The sequence below is a fragment of the Trichechus manatus genome, unplaced genomic scaffold, assembly GCF_000243295.1.
Source record: "Trichechus manatus latirostris isolate Lorelei unplaced genomic scaffold, TriManLat1.0 scaffold00004, whole genome shotgun sequence".
Classification (NCBI taxonomy): Eukaryota; Metazoa; Chordata; class Mammalia; order Sirenia; family Trichechidae; genus Trichechus; species Trichechus manatus.
Genome location: NW_004443940.1, coordinates 20,920,082 through 20,939,389, shown reverse-complemented (window position 1 = coordinate 20,939,389; position 19,308 = coordinate 20,920,082). Strand labels below are relative to the sequence as shown.

Genomic DNA, 19,308 nt, shown 5'->3' with positions numbered 1-19,308 from the left:
TGTAATCAATGTCACTGAATTGTACATGTAGCCATTTCTGAAATGGTGTATCTTTGGCTATGTATATTTTCACCAAAAAATAAAAAGGTCCTCCAAGGTTGAGAAGGGAGAGTGTTGACATGTCGTGGGGTTGTTAACCAATGTCATAAAACAATATGTGTACTGACTGCTTAATGAGAAACTATTTGTTTTGTAAACTTTCACCTAAAGTACAATAAAAAAAGAATTAAAAAAAATAATTTAAGCTATTTTACCTAAGGAAATTGTTCACACTTAGACTATTTGTTAGTCTAAGAGTACTTCCCCCTTTTGCCATGAAAAACCTGTCCTTTAAATAAAGAGAATTCTGCTTTCCAAAATAACATATTCTTAAACTTCTCACATTACAGCAATAAAAATTACACTGTTGACTAGCCTGTCACCATCAAACATAACTAAAATTTGTTTTTTAAATGTTAATCTTCTATTTCAGGTGCAAAGCTATTTGAAAGTCTCGGAGTACAATGATTTGCAATTGGTTTTTATGTGGCTTTTACCTTCCCACAAGTAGATTTGTTTACTTAATTCCCCTAAGTAATCATGTGGTAACTTGAGATTACTCCCAAATAAAATTTTGGCAAAGTATTTAAGAGTATGAGTTAAAACAGTTTAACAGGTTTGGCTCATTGTATTATATATTGACGGGTAGCACAATAAAATGTGCGTAAAATCAAAAATACTAACAGATGTTTTAAATACTGTAACCAGTATTAAAATTAAAAGATAAAGCATTGCTCATAAACCTTCAGTGAAACAGACTACAAAATAGATTATATAAATAACACATATAGGTATTTTGAGAATTACCGTTAACATTATAAAGATGAAAGCAGATATTCCTAAAATTAGGATTTCTTTGTTCCCTTTGCTTTCCATATGAAGCTTTCGATAATATGGTCCCATGAGATAAGTCTTTATAACAAGACATAAAAGAAAAACAGCTGCTAGTGAAAAGAGAATTTGACCAATCAAAACCAGTATTCTCAGTATTTCCATGAAAATGCTAGGAAAGAAAAAAAAAAGACACGTTACTTCACCTTCAAAATACAATTCTCTAAAACCCAGTAAAATGATCTTTCACTCTTTTTTTTCCTTTAAAATGTTACAAACGAAATTACCTAAAGAGCATACATTTTTATTTCCAAAAGCTAAAATAAAACCTAGGAATCATATTAATCTCAGAAATTGAGTTATTTGAATCAAATACGGAAGTTGAATTATTTTGCAATCAATATTCTGGAATAAATACGTTTTATAGGACGTAAAGACTCTTGACTGATGGCTTTTATATCGTAATCAATGACTGATAATAAAACTCCTCATCAGGAATTAACCTCCATTTGATACTCTCTTTGTAAGGCAACAGTCACTCTAATATTACACTGCAGAGCTTCACCACTGGAAGCATGACTAAAGGACTCTAGCAACCTTCAGCAAAACATTTCCGTATCACAAGCCAGAATTTTGAATACCATGTCTATTATTTAGTCACAGAAAAAATGATTCTTTACTAAGTTTTTAAAAATACATCTATTCAGATCTTGGAATATATTCTTATATATGTAAAGGCACAATTTTGTAGTATTTATAACAGTAATGTTTTTTAAACATAGCTTTCTACCATATTTAGAAAAACATTCAGTCCAAAATTCTGGTTCGAAAAGTTCTCCTTATCAATGGAAGAATATATATCTGATTACTAAGAAAGTGTTTGTCACTGCAGTCAGGCTTAAAATAGCAGCGCTGGAAACACAAATCTCAAGTTGCCACATGATTACTCAGGGGAATCAGAACAGAGCTGGGCTTGAAACAAAGAAAGGTGGGATGAATAAGCCAATAATGGGTAAGCAGATGCTAGGAAAACATCCTTTAGTCACTTTAAAAGACTCTATATTTATTCACTAAGAAGGTGAGCCAGTGTGAGAAACAAGGATCTGGAAGCACTGGCAAGAACGGAAATTTGTTCACTGGTATAGAATAAAATAGGTTAGTTAACCTAATATTCATGACCAGTTTTCCAAAACCCAGTAAAAGACCACTGAACTAATCTTTCAAGTCAAGTCACACTTGATTGTTCTCCTTCCCTTGCTTTACACATCCAATACATCAACAAGTCCTCTACCACCAAAACTTGGCCTGAATTTGGCCCTTGCGTCCAGCACTATCACCAGCCCCTCATCTAATAAGCTACTGTCATCCTCTTTCTCCTATACCACTCCAATAATATCCTAACTGATCTTAGCCACTCCTGTCCCACTACAATCCACGCTCCAGAAGAGGCCAAACAACATGTTAAGAACATCAATCAGCTGTTCTAAAGCTTCCTATGACATTTAAATGAAACTCAAACTTCTTTCCATAGCCTGCACATTTCATCGCACCCAACTCTCCCCTTACCTACAAAGCAGGCTACCTTTTTTTTTCCTTCAATAAGCCAAGCTCCCTCTAGCTGTAGGGCGTGTGCACCAGGCTCCCTCTGTTGGAATCCTCCTCCAGATTTCCCTCACATGACTGGCTCATCTGTGTTCCTCAGATTTTAGCCTAAATATCAACTACTCAGAGGCCTTCACAAATCTGATGTAGTAAGCCATTATTCACGAATTCATCATGCTACTCATCACACACTTATCTACGATAGATATTTTTCCTTGGTTACTATTATTTATTTATCATTTATTCATCATCTTTCCCCAAAAGAATGACAACTCCATGAGAGCAAAGACATTCTCTACCCAGTTCACTTTTGTATCCTAAAACCAAAACCAAACTGGTTGCTGTGGAGTTGATTCTGACTCATAGCGACCCTACAGGACAGAGTAGAACTGCCCCATAGGGTTTCCAAGGAGTGGCTGGTGGATTTGAATTGCCGACCTTTCAGTCAGCAGCCGAACTTTAACCACTGCACCACCAGGGCTCCTTTGAATCCTAAGTATCCAGAATAGTGCATAGCACATTATAGGTGTTCTCATTTCGGTATGGGAAGAACACACTCGGCATTTCTCAAGCTGAAAGAACTGAAGAGAAAATTCAAGACTTGAGTTGTAATGCTGAAGGATTCTATGGGGAAAATATTAAACGACACAGGAAGCATCAAAAGAAGATTGAAGGAACACACAGTCACTGTACCAGAAAGAACTGGATGACATTCAACCATTTCAAGGATAGCATGTGATCAAGAACCGATGGTACTGAAGAAAGAAATCCAAGCTGCACTGAAGACACTGGGGAAAAACAAGTCTCCATGAATTGACAGAATACCAACTGAGATGTTTCAACAAACAGATGCAGCTCTGGAAGCACTCACTCGTCTATGCCAAGAAATTTAGAAGACAGCTACCTGCCTGACTGACTAGAAGAGATCCATATTTGTGCCATTCCAAAGAAAGATGATCCAACAGAATGTGGAAATTATCAAACAATATCATTAATATCACAAGTAAAATTTTGCTGAAGATCATTCAAAAGCAGTTGTAGCAGTACATGGACAGGGAACTGCCAGAAATTCAAGCTGGTTTCAGAAGAGTATGTGGAACTAGGGATATCACTGCTAATGTCAGATGGATCTTGCCTGAAAGCAGAGAATACTAGAAAGATGATCACCTGTGTTTTATTGACTATGCTAAGGCATTTGACTGTGTGGATCATAACAAATTATGGATAACACTGCAAAGAATGGGAATTCCAGAACACTTAATTGTACTCATGTGGAACCTGTACATAGACCAAGAGGTAGTCGTTTGAACAGAACAAGGGGATACCACGTGGTTTAAAATCAGGAAGAGTATGCATCAGGGTTATATCCTTTCACCATACTTATTCAATCTGTATGCTATGCAAATAATCAGAGCAGCTAGACTATATGAAGAACGCGGCACCAGGACTGGAGAAGATTCATTAACAACCTGTGATATGCAGATGATACAACCTTGCTTGATGAAAGTGAAGAGGACTTGAAGTACTTACTGATGAAGATCGAAGACTACAGCCGCCTTCAGTACAGATTACACCTCAACATAAAGGTAACAAAAATCCTCACAACTGGACCAATAAGCAACATCATGATAGAGAAAAGACTGGCATTGTCAAGAACTTCATTTTACTTGGATCCTAATCAATGCTCACAGAAGCAGCAGTCAAGAACTCAAATGATGCATTGCACTGGGAAAACCTGCTGCAAAAGACCTCTTTAAAGTGTTGAAAAGCAAAGATGTCACTTTGAGTACTAAGGTGTGCCTGACCCAAGCCATGGTGTCTTCAATTGCCTCATATGCATGCGAAAGCTGGACAATGAGTGAGGAAAACCGAAGAATTGTCGCCTTTGAATTATGGTGGTGAAGATACTGAATATAATATGGACTGCCAGAAGAACGAACAAATCTGTCTTGGAAGAAATACAGCCAGAATGCTCCTTTGAAGAAAGGATGGCGAAATTTCATCTCACATACTTTGGGCATGTTATCAGGAGGGACCAGTCCCTGGAGAAGGACATCATGCTTGGTAAAGCAGAGGGTCAACAAAAAACAGGAAGACCCTTATAGGGACAGACTGACACAGTGGCTGCAACAATGGGCTCAAGCATAACAACTGAGGATGGCACAGGACCGGGCAGTGTTTCTTTCTGTTGTACACAGGGTTGCTATGAGTCAGAACTGACTCAATGGTACCTAACAACAACAAGTTTCAGTCCAGTTTTATTTAAAGAGATCCACAAGCAGTTTTAGATTTGCATTTTTCGTAATAGTCCTTACAGCAATCCTATATGATAAGTAGTATTACTATCTCTATTTTACAGGTAAGAAAGTACAGGCAGAAACCACATACTAAATGGCAAACGTGGGGACAAACTCACGTAGCCTGGCTCCAGAATCTGTGCTTTTAATCACTATACAAGCTGCTTTGTAATTACCATCTCTAGTTTGGATATATATATATATAACGAATACATAAAATATAGTGTGATGAGGTTAAAATATTCAAACAGTTCAGAAAGGTACAAAATGAAAAGTTAAAGTCTCAGACTACTCCAATCTCTTTTAAACACAATCATTGTTAATAGTTTATGATTCTCACTAGCTAAATTTCATTTGTATGTCCACATGTATTCTATTCTTAATTTTCACAATGGGATCACAAGGTGTACACTACACTTTGCGTTTTTATTTTTCCACTTATTTTGGAAAATTTTCTTTTCTCAGCACATGGCTCATTTAATAGCAGAATATAATTCCATCATACGGATGTACATAATTTACTCGGCCAGGTCTCCACTGATGAGACACTTGGGTTGTTTTTGGTTCTTTCTATGCTGAAGTGATGATAAGCTTTTGTAAGCATATTCATAGACAACAGTGGTGTTGCTTGGTAAAGGATAAGCGCTTTTTACGTTCTGATACTGCCAAACTGGCTACCAGGAAGGTTGATCTAATTTCTACTCCCAATCACAACTCGTAAGAGTGTCCATGTCCCAAACCGAGTATCATCCAACTTTTAAATGTTTACAGACTGGTAAGTAAAAAGGACCATTTGCCTTTCTTTATGTGTGAAGGTTAGCATTCATTTTATTCACTTCTGTGTTAACTGCTTATATCTCTTGTTCATTTTTTAAACTGAGCTATTCATATTTTTCTTATTAATTTGTATGATACTATTTCTCATTAATTATTTACAGAATAAGAAACTTAACGCTCTGTCTTTAATATGTGTATAATTTTTTTTCCAGTTTGCCCTTGGCTTATAAGTATATATGTGTGCATGTATGTGCATGTTTGCATATATGCATGTCTATGTATATATTTAAATATTAAAAGTTTTTAATATTAATGTAGTGAAATTTATCACTTTTCCTTTATGGACTCTGGATTTTGTATCCTACTTGAAGAATAAAGCTCTTCCCATCATCAATATGATAATTTCATCCATACTTTCTTCTAGAACTTTCATGGTTTTGCATGATTTTAATTCTAATGATTCAAATCACTTTATATTTTAATAATCTTATTTATTATAGCTTTCTGTGTTGTGTTCTTTACCTGTAACATATTTTGGAGAAAAAGTTAATTCTTTCCTTTAGGAAAGATCAAGATTAATTCTGCATGAAGTTTAATAAAAAGGCAGAGTTTATATTAACATTATAAATGAATTTAGTCCTTTAATTTTTTTTTTTTCTAACTATAAAATTTCCCTGGTTATCAAAATTAGAAGAGAGGTTTCCCTATATTACAGAAAAGTATATACAGTAGATAAAAAATAAACACAAATCTACTGCTGTACTAATAGACAATCATGTTAACATCCTGTAATATAAATTACTAGTTGTTTCTATTTGTATAGTTCATTCACCGTCTTTATGTAGTTGAAATAAACCTGTATGTAATTTTTAACAGCTTTATTGAGATATAATTCACATACCATACAATTTACCCACTTAAAGTATACAATTCAGTGGTTTGTAGTATATTCACAGACTTGTGCAACCATTACCACAATCAATTTTAGAATATTTTCATCACTCCAAAAAAAGAAACCCTGTACCATTAGCAATCATTCCCCAATTCCCCTCAATCTCTCCAGAACTAGGTAACCTCTAATCTATTTTCTGTCTCTATGGAATTGCCTATTTTGGACATTTTATATAAATAAAATCTTATAATATGTGCCCTATGGGGCAGTTCTACTCTGTCCTATAGGATTGTTGTAAGTTGGAATTGATGGCAATGGGATGGGTTTTTCACTTAGTATAGTATTTTCAAGGTTCACTCATGTTGTAACATGTCAGTACTGCATTCCTTTTGATGGTCGACTAATAATCCATTGTATGGATATACCACATTTTATTTATCTATTAACTAATGGAAAATTTTTAGTTATCATGACTAATGTTGCTATGAACATTCATGTAGAAGTTTTTATGTAGACACGTTTTCATTTTTCTTGAGTATAGACCTAGGAGTGGAATTGCTAGGTCATATGTTAACTCTAAGTTTAATATTTGAGGAGTGTTGTATATAATTTTGATTCTGCTTTTTAAAGCTTAACGTTATAACATAGAGCATTTTTCCACACCATTAAAACTCTTTGTAAACATGAAGTTTCATGCATGATTTGGAACAATTTTAATGGGATCAATACCTGTACTGGATTAATTTAATTGCAAAAATGAAAAAGAAAAACTTTAAAAAGTTTTCTGATTGAGTAAATATCATATAGCAATATTTTTATGTATCTATAACTGAAAAGAAAGGTGTAAAATAAATATTTGTTTTATAAGTGTCGTGCAAACTTTAACTAAGGCTTTACTTATTCTTGCTTAATAAAGAAATTCTGACCTTTGCCAAGTAATAATTTATTGTACACTGAAAAAACTCAGACCTCTTAAATATAACTCAAATGATTTTCAGATAAAGTTACAAAACATTCTTTTGCTGTCCAAATTTTTGCTCACACATGTATATTGAAAATTCGCAGCCAAAAGGAATAAGAACTGATTCTAATTTTTATGTTGGAACTAAAAGTGTTGCCTTACTGATAATGATATTTAAAAAAAAGTTTGGGTCAAAGGAAAATGATAATCAAAAGGATCTTCCTAATAAACTAACCTTTAACTATAATTATATGCTAGGGGTTGTGCTGAGTGTTTTACATGATTATCGCATTCATTCATCACAGCAATCCATTAGGCAGGTACTATTTCCATATTATTCCCATTTTACAGGTAAGAAAACTGAATCACAGAGATGTTTAGTAACTTGCTGAAACTTGCAAGGTTAGTAAATGACAGAGCTGGAGTTCCAACTGAGGCCTCACTCCAGAGCCTCAACTCTTAACCTCTGGAAATCTTAGGTTAAAAGGTTATTTGTTCCTTCTACTTTCCCTACAAGGATCCCTGGTGGTGCAATGGTTAAATAGTTAATTGCTACCAAAAGGTTGCCAGTTTGAACCCAATCAATGGCTATGTGAAAGAAAGACATAGTGGTCTGCTCCTGTAAAGATTAAAGCCATGAAAACCACATGGACAGCTCTACTCTGTCACATGGGGTCACTATGAGTCAAAAATGACTCGATGGCCCCTAACAACAATAACCTTCCCTATCATACTGTGAGCTACTTGAGAGCAGAGAATAGATCTTAATCATTTTAGGATTGTTAAAACCTAATATAGAATCTGGCAAAAGGTAAATACTATATTAAATGTACAGCCTGCCAGTCTGCAATGATGCAGTATTTGTCAGTGCTCCACTATGAGCAGGATGGTGTCAATGGGTTCCAGCAGGAAACTGAACATACACACCTACCAACCACACACTCCACCTCAACAGGGGGATTGTCCAGGATACAGCAGAAAATCACTCATCATACCGAGAACCAAGAAAATCACAACTCGAATGAGAAAAGAAAATCAACAGACTCCAACATCAAGATGAATCAGCTGTTGGAATTACCTGTCAAGTATTTTAAAACAGTCATCATAAAAATGCTTCAATAAGTAATTACGAATGCTCTTGAAACAAATGATAAAATAGAAAACCTCAGCAAAGAAACTGAAGATATAATGAAAAGACCAAATGGGAATTATACAACTGAAAAATACAATAACCAAAATAAAAATCTTGGTGGTGGGCAAAATAGAGCGGAGATGAGAGAGAACAGAATCAGTGAACTTGAGGACATACCAACAGCATTTATCCAGTGTGAACAACAGAGAGAAAACAGACTGGAAAAGGAAGATGAAGAGTCTCAGAGGCCTGTGGAAGAAAAACGAAAGAGCAAAAATTTGTTATCACTGGAGTCCCAGAAAGCAGGGAGTGAGTGGGACTGAAAAAGTATTCAAGGAAGTAATGACTAAAAACTTTCTACCTACAGATTTAAGAAGCTGAGTAAACTTCTACTAGGATAAACTCAAAGAAATTTTGCCAAGATACATCATAATTAGACTTCTGAAAACTAAAGACAAAATAGAGAAAATCAATGAAAAAAGAACTGGTTCTTTGAAAAGATTAATAAAATGAACAAACATACAGCAAGACTGACAAAGAAAAGAGAGAGAAGACACAAGTTAACCATATTAGCAACGAAAACAGGTGCTATCACTACAGACCTTGCAGACATCAAAAGGACAATAAAGGAGTATTATGAACAATTTTACATTCGTAAATTAGACAACTTATATGAAATGGATCAATTCCTTAAAAACCACTAACTACCAAAATTCAACTGAAATGGACAGGATGAATAGTCTTATAAACATGAAAGGAACTGAATTTGTAATTAAAAAGCTCCCCAAAAAGATATCTCCAGTCCCACATGTTTTACTGAAGAATTACAGTAAACATTTATAGAATTAACACCAATTTTTATAGTTTTCCAGAAAATAGGAGTGAACACTTCTCAATTCATTTTAGGAGTGCAGTATTAATTACACTGATGCCAAAACCAGACAAAAACAATACAAAAAAAGAACACTACACACCAATATCTCTCATGAAGTTAGACACAAAACCCCTCCCAAAATATTAGCAAATCAATCCCAGCAATGTATAAAAAGAATCAGATACCATGACCAAGCAGAATTTATTGCAGGTACGCAAGGCTAGTTCAACTTTTGAAAATCAATCAATGTTAAACCACCAGACTAAAGAAGAAAAATCACATGAACATATCAATTGGTTCAGAAAAAAACATTTGACAAAATCCAACATCCATTTAGGATAAAAACTCTCCAGCAAACTAGGAACAGAAGGGAGCTTTCTCAACTTGATAAAGAATATCTATGAAAAAAACTACAGGTTACATCATAATTGGTGAAAGACTGAACGTTTTCCTCCTAATATCAGGAACAAGGAAAGGATATCTGCTAACACCATCTTATCCAAGAGTACTACAAATACTAGCCATTGCAATAAGGAAGAAAAAGAAATAAAAGGCATACAGATTGGAAAGAAAGTAAATGAGACAGATCTCACGGTTTCAAACCGGTTCCAAAAGAAATTTCAAAAAGTCTAGTAATTTTTGACCAACAGTACCATCACTGTAATAAACGTAGCTTCTGGGGTATTTAAAGTACAATATTTATATGCCTAAGTTATAGTATATTTGCTTAAAACCAACTCAAGCTTATAGTCCTATCCCACATGCATTTGCTTTTAAATTTTATAGGGTTCCCTATGCTTTCCTTACACTTTTGATTAAGTGCTCAGCTGCTAATCAAAAAGTTGATCGTTTGAACGCTCCCAGCGGCTCCCAGGAGAAAAGACCTGCCCATGTGCTCCCATAAAGATTACAGCCCAGAAAACCCTATAAGGTAGTTCTACTCTGTCATATTGGGTCACTATGAGTCAGAATCAACTCAATTGAACACAATAACAACAACATATACTTTCCAATTGTATGTTATTTTCTGGCTGGTATTCTTGGAATATATCGTAGTCAGCATAATTTACAAATTTCTGTATAAATTTATTTTTCTCACTTGGCCTCTCTCTCCATATGAAATCAAAAAGGTGCAGGTTAGGTTCTGGGATGATTTTAGTGGGAGAACTTAAAGAAGGATTAGGGGAAATGATGATGATGACAATGATAATCACCACAATTACAGCTAACCCATACAATTACTTGCCATGTTCCAGGCATTGTTCTAAGCACTTTTATATCTTGACTCATTCAATCCTCCTAACCAGCCTATTGTTGTCGGCTGCTGTAAAGCTGGCCCCCAGCTCACGGTGAACCCATGTGCAGCAGGATTGGACCATTGTGATCCATACAGTTTTCACTGGCTTTTCGGAAGTAAATCCCCAGGCCTTTCTGACTAGTATGTCTTAGTCTGGAAACTCCACTGAAACCTGTTCAGCATCAGAGCAACATGCAAGACTGCACTGACAGACAAGTAGTGGCTGCGCTTGAAAAGCACTGGCCAGGAATTGAATGCAGCTCTCCCACATAGAAAGCGAGAATTCTACCATGAACTACTACTGCTTTCAGGTAGGTACTATTATCCTCACTTTACAGATGACAAAACTAAGGAAGAGTGAGGTTAAGTAACAAACCCAAGGTTAAAATCTAATAAGTAACAGAGCCAGAATTTGAGCCCAGGCAGTGTTACTCCAGAGTCCATGCTCTAAAGTCTATGCTATGTAAGCTCTGAATGACTATTTTGGAACAAGATATTAAATATTTTTATTAAAAAAAAAAAAAAGATTTGAAACTAGAAAAACAGATTGCAAAATGAAGTAGTATAAAATATGTACCTAGAATATGTACCTGCTCCTGCTTGTATAAGAGTTGGCATAACAGCTATGAATAATCCAAGTTGTACATCTTGCATCACTAGCATGCCAAGCAGCACGGTGCTGTAGTCAATGTCACCTGTTTTGGGGAAAAAAAAAGTTATTAAAAACATAGGTTTAAAGTATCATAAATCAAAATACAATCATTCTGCATACTTCTAAAATAATTCAAATAATATTTCAAATAAGAACATAAACTTTATATAATCTCTTTGAGAGCAACTATTGAAGCATTTGAAAGTTGAAAACTTTTTGTAAAGAATGCCCAGAATATTTCACTACCATGACCAGATAATGATACCAATTTCATTCTAAGTCCCCCAAACACATGAAGCTTTCATTTCTAGTATTCATTTTTCCCCCTAAGCTACTCAAGAGAGAGCTGATCTAGTTCTTTTCTGGTCACAACTTTCTATGTTCCAAGTGCACTGGGCAGAGTCTGGCTGACACTAGTAATTTTCTCACAAACCCACCATCACTGCCACACTGAATAACCCTATCCTATAAGACACACACAGACTTGGTAGAGAAATATTGTCTGATTAGACAGATAGGACAGCAATAACCATGGCATAGTTAAAGGGACTAAACAACTCCTCTAGAAAGAAGAAAGGAAAATGATATATTTTGCATGAATTCAGTACACAAGCCTGCAAATGTGTCCATTTTCAACAAACAGTTCTGGCTTTGGATCCTATATATATATGCTTCTAAAAAAAATCGTCATTTTCCCCCTAAAACAAGCTGATGTTTTTCTTTTAAAACAGCTAGTGATATTAACAGATTTTAAAAGATCAAGCTGATAGAGTAAGCTTATATAAAATAAATTCTTAAAAAAGAACACAACCAACCAAACCAAAAACACCTTCACTGCCAGCAAAAATCTCACTTTGGTTTGATGTTCCAGTAATTCCTTTAGAAGCATTATTTTATTTATTGTATAAATGAAATTTTTGGTGAAGATAATATCTTGGCTTAGAACTTTCAAACATTCCAAATGGGTGATCCCATTAGGTTGTTGTGGAGCTTTGCATCCTGGAAGGTTATATGATTCAATAGATCGTTGTTAGGTGTCATTGTGTCGGTTCCAACTCATAGTGACCCTATGCACACCAGAACGAAACACTGCCCAGTCCTGCACCATCCTTACAATTGTTGCTATGTTTGAGTCCACTGTTGCATCTTTTCTGATTTTAAACTACACAGTGTTCCTTGTTCTGTTCGAATGACTGCCTCCTGATCTATATGCAGGTTCCACATGAGCACAATTAAGTGTTCTGGAATTCCCATTCTTCACAATGTTATCCATAATTTGTTATCATTCACACAGTCGAATGCCTTTGCATAGTCAATAAAACATAGGTAAACATCTTTCTGGTATTCTCTACTCTCAGCCAAGATCCATCTGACATCAGCAATGATATCCCTGGTTCCACATCCTCTTCTGAATCCAGCTTGAATTTGTGGCAGTTCACTGTCAATGTACTGCTGCAACCGTTTTTGAATTATCTTCTGCAAAATTCAATAGATAGTGATGAATAATTCCCTTACAACAAATACTAAATGTGTAGGACACTTGAAAAATCTATTCTTTGTCAACACCACAACATCTTGATGGGTTCATGATCACTGTAAATCTCTTGATCTTGCAAAATTTGCTATAACATAAGCTTGCAATCACATTGTGACACCTCTTCCCCTTTCCTCAGACAAGATTAATGTATTTCAAACCTGCAACTACTATTACTGTGCCTCTTCTTTATTTAAAGAGTCCCTGGGTAGTGCGAATGGTTAATCTTCTCACTGCTAAGCAAAAGGTTAGTGTTTGAAGTTCACCCAGAAGTACATCAGAAGAAAGGCCTGGTGATTTAGTTCTGAAAAATCAGACACTGAAAATCCTATGGAACACAGTTCTACTCTGACACACATGGAATCACTTCACGTTTCTTTTTATAAAATTCTTTTAAAAAGAACCGGCAACTTTTTTTATAAAATTTATTTAAAGGAAACATAAAATCCCTAATTACACATCATTTTTTTAAAAACAGTCTTTGATGATATACTGTCAGCATTTTGTAAATGTTTTAAAAAATTTTTATTTTCCTTTGCACCTGGATCAGAGTCAACTGGCTTAAATCCAATGGACAGTCCATTATTAACCACTATTCTCTATGAGAATAGAGACCATGTCTTCTTCACTGATGTCCCTAGTACAAAGCACAGTGCTTGTGCATATAAATGCTCAATAAACATTCATTCATGAGGGAATTCAACTGAGGCTAGAGAAGAAAGACAAATGCTTATAGAGATAAACACAATGTTTAAACAGTAAAATCAATACAAAGATAAAATACCAAAATTTAAAAAATTAGTCACCACTTGCAACATTTTTCATCTCTGCATTTTGCACTAAGTTTAACTTTTATGATTATCACCATTATAAGCATTTAAAATTTTCCTTCTTTCCATTAAATTCTTCAAAATTTATAGAAACTAAAGAATTTAACAGATACCAACATACCACTCCTGAATTTTAATAAATCTTAAAAGTTTCTTTTGTGTGTGTGTGGTAAAATATATATAACATTTGCCAACTCAACAATTTTTACATGTACAATTCAGCAACATTGGTTACATTCACTGTGTTCTACAACCATTACCACTATCCCTTTCCATATTATTACACCATCATTTTACAAGCTCAGCGCCCCCTAAACAATGACTAGTCCTTTCCCTCTCCCTCTCACCCCTGGTAACCACTAATAAACTTTGGTCTTTATACATTTGCCTATTTCATATAAGTGGGATCATACAATACTCGTCCTTTTGTGACTGACTTATTTCACTCAGCATAATGTTTTCAAGGTTTATTGATGTTGTCGCATGTTGTTAGGACTTCTCTTTACAACTAAGTATTATTTCATTGTACATATGTACCATTCATCTGCTGACGGACATTTAGGTTGTTTCCACCTTTTGGCCAGTGTGAATAGTGCTGCAACAAACACTGGTGTGCAAGTTTCTCTTTGCATTTGAATCTTAAATTTTTGACATATTCGCTTAAGATTTCAAAAAAGAAATAAAATATTATAGATACCAGCAAAAAAACCCTAAAAACTAATTGTTTCTGGATCCCACTCTCCTCCTGCCCTACCCTCTAATCATCTTATTTTTAATGTTTATTATTCCCTTGAATCCATCACTCGTCTGTCAGTTTGTCGTACTGTGGTGGTTTGCATGCTGCTGTGATGCTGGAAGCTATGCCATGGATACTTCAAACACCAGCAGGGTCACTGTTGGTAGACAGGTTTCAGCGAAGCTTCCAGACTAAGACAAACTAGGAAGAAGGATCTGATGGACAACTTCTGAAAAAAACCAGCCAGTGAAAACTACGAATAGCAGCAGAACACTGTCTGATAAACAATGTTGGAAGATAAGCCCCTCAGGTTGGAAGGCGCTCAAAAGATGACTGGGAAAGAGTTGCCTCCTCAAAGTACAGTCGACCTTAATGACATGGATGGAGCAAATCTTTTGGGACCTTAATTTGCCAATGTAAGATGACTCAAAATGAGAAGAAACAACTGTAAACAATCTGTTAATAATCGGGACATGTAATATACGAAGCATAAATCTATAAAAACTAGAAGTCATCAAAAATGAAACTGAACACATAAAGATTGATATCCTAGGCAGTGGTGAGCTGAAATGGACTGGTATTGGTCATTCTGAATTAGACAATCATATGGTCTACTATGCTGGGAATGACAAATTGAAGAGGAATGGTGTCGCATTCATCGTCAAAAAGAACATTTCAAGATCTATCCCAGAGTACAACACTGTCGGTGATACAATAATATCCATATGCCTACAAGGAATACCACTTAATAACAGCTACTTTCCAAATTTACACACCAACCACTAATGCCAAAGATGAGGAAGTTGAAGATTTTTTACTAACTTCTGCAGTCTGAAATTGATCAAACATGCAATCAAGATGCATTGATAATTATTGATGATTGGAACGCAAAAGTTGGAAACAAAGAAGAAGGATCAGTAGTTGGAAAATACGGCCATGGTGATAGAAACGATGCCAGAGACTGCATGATAGAATTTCGCAAGACTAACAACTTCTTCATTGCAATATCTTCTTGCAGCAACATAAATGGTGACTATACAGGTAGACCTTGCGAGATGGAATACACAGGAATCAAATTGACTACATCTGTGGAAAGAGACAATGCAGAAGCTCAGTTATCATTAGTCAGAACAAGGCCAGGGGCCTACTGTGGGACAGATCATCAATTTGCCCATATGCAAGTTCAAGATTAAACTAAAGAAAATTAAAACAAGTTCAGGAGAGCCAAAATATGACCTTCAGTATATTCCACCTGAATTTAGAGACCATCTCAAAAATAGATTTGATGCATTGAACATTAATGATTGAAGACCAGACGAGATGTGGAATGACATCAAGGACATTATACATGAAGAAAGCAAAATATCATTTAAAAAGACAGGAAAGAAAGAGACCAAAATGGATGTCAGAAGAGACTCTGAAACTTGCTCTTGAACATAGAAGAGCAAAAGCAAATGGAAGAAATGATGAAGTAAAAGAGCTGAATAGAAGATATCAAAGGGTTGTTTGAGAAGACAAAGCAAAGTATCATAATGAAAAGTGCAAAGACCAGGAGTTAGAAGACCAAAAGGGAAGAACATGTTCGGCATTTTTCATGCTGAAAAAACTGTAGAAAACATTCAAGCCTCGAGTTGCAATAGTGAAGGATTCTATGGGCAAGATACTGAACGACACAGGAAGCATCAAAAGAAAATAGAAGGAATAGACAGTTGCTGTACCAAAAACAACTAGTTCAACCATTTCAGGAGATAGCATATGATCAAGAACCGATGGTACTGAAGGAAGAAGTCCAAGCTGCAATGAAGGCACTGGCGAAAAACAAGCCTCCGGTAACTGATGGAATACCAATTGAGATGTTTCAACAAACAGATGAAACACTCGAAGTGATCACTCATCTATGCCAAGAAATTTGGAAGACAGCTATGTGGCCAACTGAAAGGAAAGGATTCCTATTTGTGCCCACCCCAAAGAAAGGAGATACAACAGAATGTAGAAATTATCGAACAATATCATTAATATCACACAAGTAAAATTTTGCTGAAGATCATTCAAAAACGGTTACAGCAGCATGTTGACAAGGATATGTCAGAAATTCAAGCTGGATTCAGAAGAGGACGTGGAACGAGGGACAACACTATTGATGTTAGATGAACCTTACCTGAAAGCAAAACATACCAGAAAGATGTTTACCTGTGTTTTATTGACTATGCAAAGGCACTCGACTGTGTGGATCATAACAAATTATGGATAACACTGATAAGAATGGGAATTCCAGAACATTTAATTGTGCTCATGTGGAAACTGTACGTAGACCAAGAGGCAGTGATACAAACAGAACAAGGGGATACTGTGTTGTTTAAAGTCAGGAAAGGTGTGTGTCAGGGTTGTATCCTTTCACCATACTTAATCTGTGTGCTGAGCAAATAATCCTAGAAGCTGGAATATATGAAGAAGAATGTGGCATCAGGAATGGAGGAAGACTCATTAACAATCTGCATTATGCAGATAACACAACCTTGCTTGCTGAAAGTGAAGAGGACTTGAAGCATTTATTGATGAAGATCAAAGACCACTGCCTTCAGTATGGATTACACCTCAACACAAAGAAAACAAAAATCCACATAACTGGACCAATAAGCAACATCGTAATAAACGGAGAAAATACTGAAGCTGTCAAGGATTTCATTTTACTCGGATCCACAATCAATGTCCATGGAAGCAGCAGTCAAGAAATCAAACAAGGTATTACACTGGTCAAATCTGCAAAAATCTCACTTTGGTTAGATGTTCCAGTAATCCCCTTAGAAGGATTACCTTTTGTATAAAATGAAATTTTTGGTGATGATAATATCTTGGCTTAGAACTTTAAGACATTCTAAATGGGTGATCATATTAGGCTGTTGTGGCAGCTTTGCATCTTGGATGTTTGTATGATTCAATAGACTGTTGTTGTTGGGTGCCACTTCTAGTCAATTCTGACTCATAGCGACACTATGTACAACAGAATGAAACACTGCCCAGTCCTGTGCCATCCTCACAATCATTGCTATGTTTGAGCCTATGGTTGTAGCCACTGTGTCAATCCATCTCATTGAGGGGCTTCCTCTTTTTCGCTGACCCTTACCTTACCAAGCATGATGTCCGTCTCCAGAGACTGGTCCCTCCTGATCACGTGTCCAAAGTATGTGAGAAGAAGTCTCGCCATCCTCGCTTCTAATGAGCACTCTGGCTGTACTTCTTCCATGACAGACTTGGTTGTTCTTCTGGCAGTCAATTCAATATTCTTCGTCAACACTCAGTCTATTCTCTGTGTTTCTTAAGTGTTGCTTCCCATTTCTTCTGTCTGTGCTGTGTTGTCTCTGCGTCTAATCTAGACTTTCGCCTAGCTGTTACTTTTAATTCAAATACTATTTAGTTTCTTAAACTATTTTTTATTATGGTAAATATATATATAACAAAACATTTGCCATTTCAATATTTTTTACATGCACAATTCAGTGACATTAATTATATTCATCCTGCTGTGCAATCATCATTACTATGCATTTCCAAATTCCTTCATCATCTTAAACAGAAATTCAGTGCCCTCTAAGCAATGACTCTTCTCCTTCTTTCTCTCACTCATGGTAACCACTAATAAATTATGGTCTCTATACAGTTGCCTATAGAGTCACTGTGAATTGGAATTGACTGGACAGCAATGGGTTTTTTTGGTATACGCTTGCCAATTCTAGATATTTCATTTAAGTGGGAGCAAAAAGTTGTCGTTTTGTGACTGACATACTTCACTTAGCATAATGTTCTCAGGGTTCATCCATGTTTTAGCATGTATCAGGACTTCATTTCTCATTACAGCTGAGTGATATTCCATTGTATGTATGTTGAATCATATGTGCCACAAATTTTGTTTATCCATTCTCTGTTGATGGACATTCAGGTTGTTTCTATCTTCTGGCTATTGTGAATAGCGCTGCAATGTCCATGATTTCTAATGTTATTTTTTCATATTTATCTGTTCTTATTTCATTTTTACCTGGTTTTATTTCATAATTTCCTCTTTTTTTAAATAGATGTGATTCTGTCATTTATGTTTGAGTATTCGAAACATGCTGACTTTGAAGTCTTTATCAGGCTTTTCCATAAATGCGAGGAATTCATATTCTGATTGCTGAGTTTACACATCTTTCATTCCTAGCAACAGGTTCATTCACAGGTGTTGGCATTTTGGTATAATGGTCTTTAAATTAGAAGTTATTATTTTTTGGCTTCGATACAGGTCATCCCTTCATTCCTCTCTGCCCAATATGTGTGAAGTTGCCTCCACTTGGCCCTTTGAGCCCTCAGTCCATATTCAGATATTATCATAGGGTTCAGGGCTTCAGCCCCATAGTGATACTTGGACTATTCTAAATGAGGTCACTAAGGCACCAGGAAGCCAGTTCAGTTACTGGTACGGAGGCACTACCTATGTCTAATCTAGATTAGACACAGATTCAACATAAGCAGCAAATTAAAAAAAAAAATTTTTTTTTTTTTCAGTTTCTTTTCACCAGAGGGGAAGCCCCAGTTCAGCCCCAGGCTTCCAGCAGTGAGCTTGGCTCTATTTGGTTCCTTATGTGATCATAGGAACCCAACTCCTACTTCTAGTCATGTAATACACCAGGTCCATGATCTCAGCTCTGCTCACTGCTTTGCATTTCTTTTCTGCTTATGGCATAGAACAACGTCAGTTGTTTTTTTTTTTTTTTAATTATTGATGTAATTAAATGAAGTTTACATTTCAAGTTAGTCTCCCATACAGAATTTTTTTTTAACATACATTGTTATAAGACCCCAACTGCTCACCCCATTCTG

At 35.7% G+C, this 19,308-nt stretch overlaps 1 protein-coding gene across 11 annotated transcripts in view; it reads right to left on the bottom strand.

The window, feature by feature from the left end:
• Positions 1–19,308, bottom strand: part of TFDP1 (transcription factor Dp-1) — a 266,300-nt gene that overhangs the window by 211,243 nt on the left and 35,749 nt on the right. For all 11 annotated transcript variants that reach the window (XR_002824493.1, XR_002824491.1, XR_002824492.1 and 8 more), the window contains 2 exons: positions 11,280–11,397; positions 847–1,042 (listed from right to left, as the gene is read on the bottom strand). Coding sequence is in view for 5 of the 11 variants with exons in the window: in XM_023733479.1 (XP_023589247.1) it covers positions 847–1,042; positions 11,280–11,397 (314 nt within the window). In the remaining 6 variants the exon portion in view is untranslated. The remainder of the gene's footprint in view (positions 1–846; positions 1,043–11,279; positions 11,398–19,308) is intronic.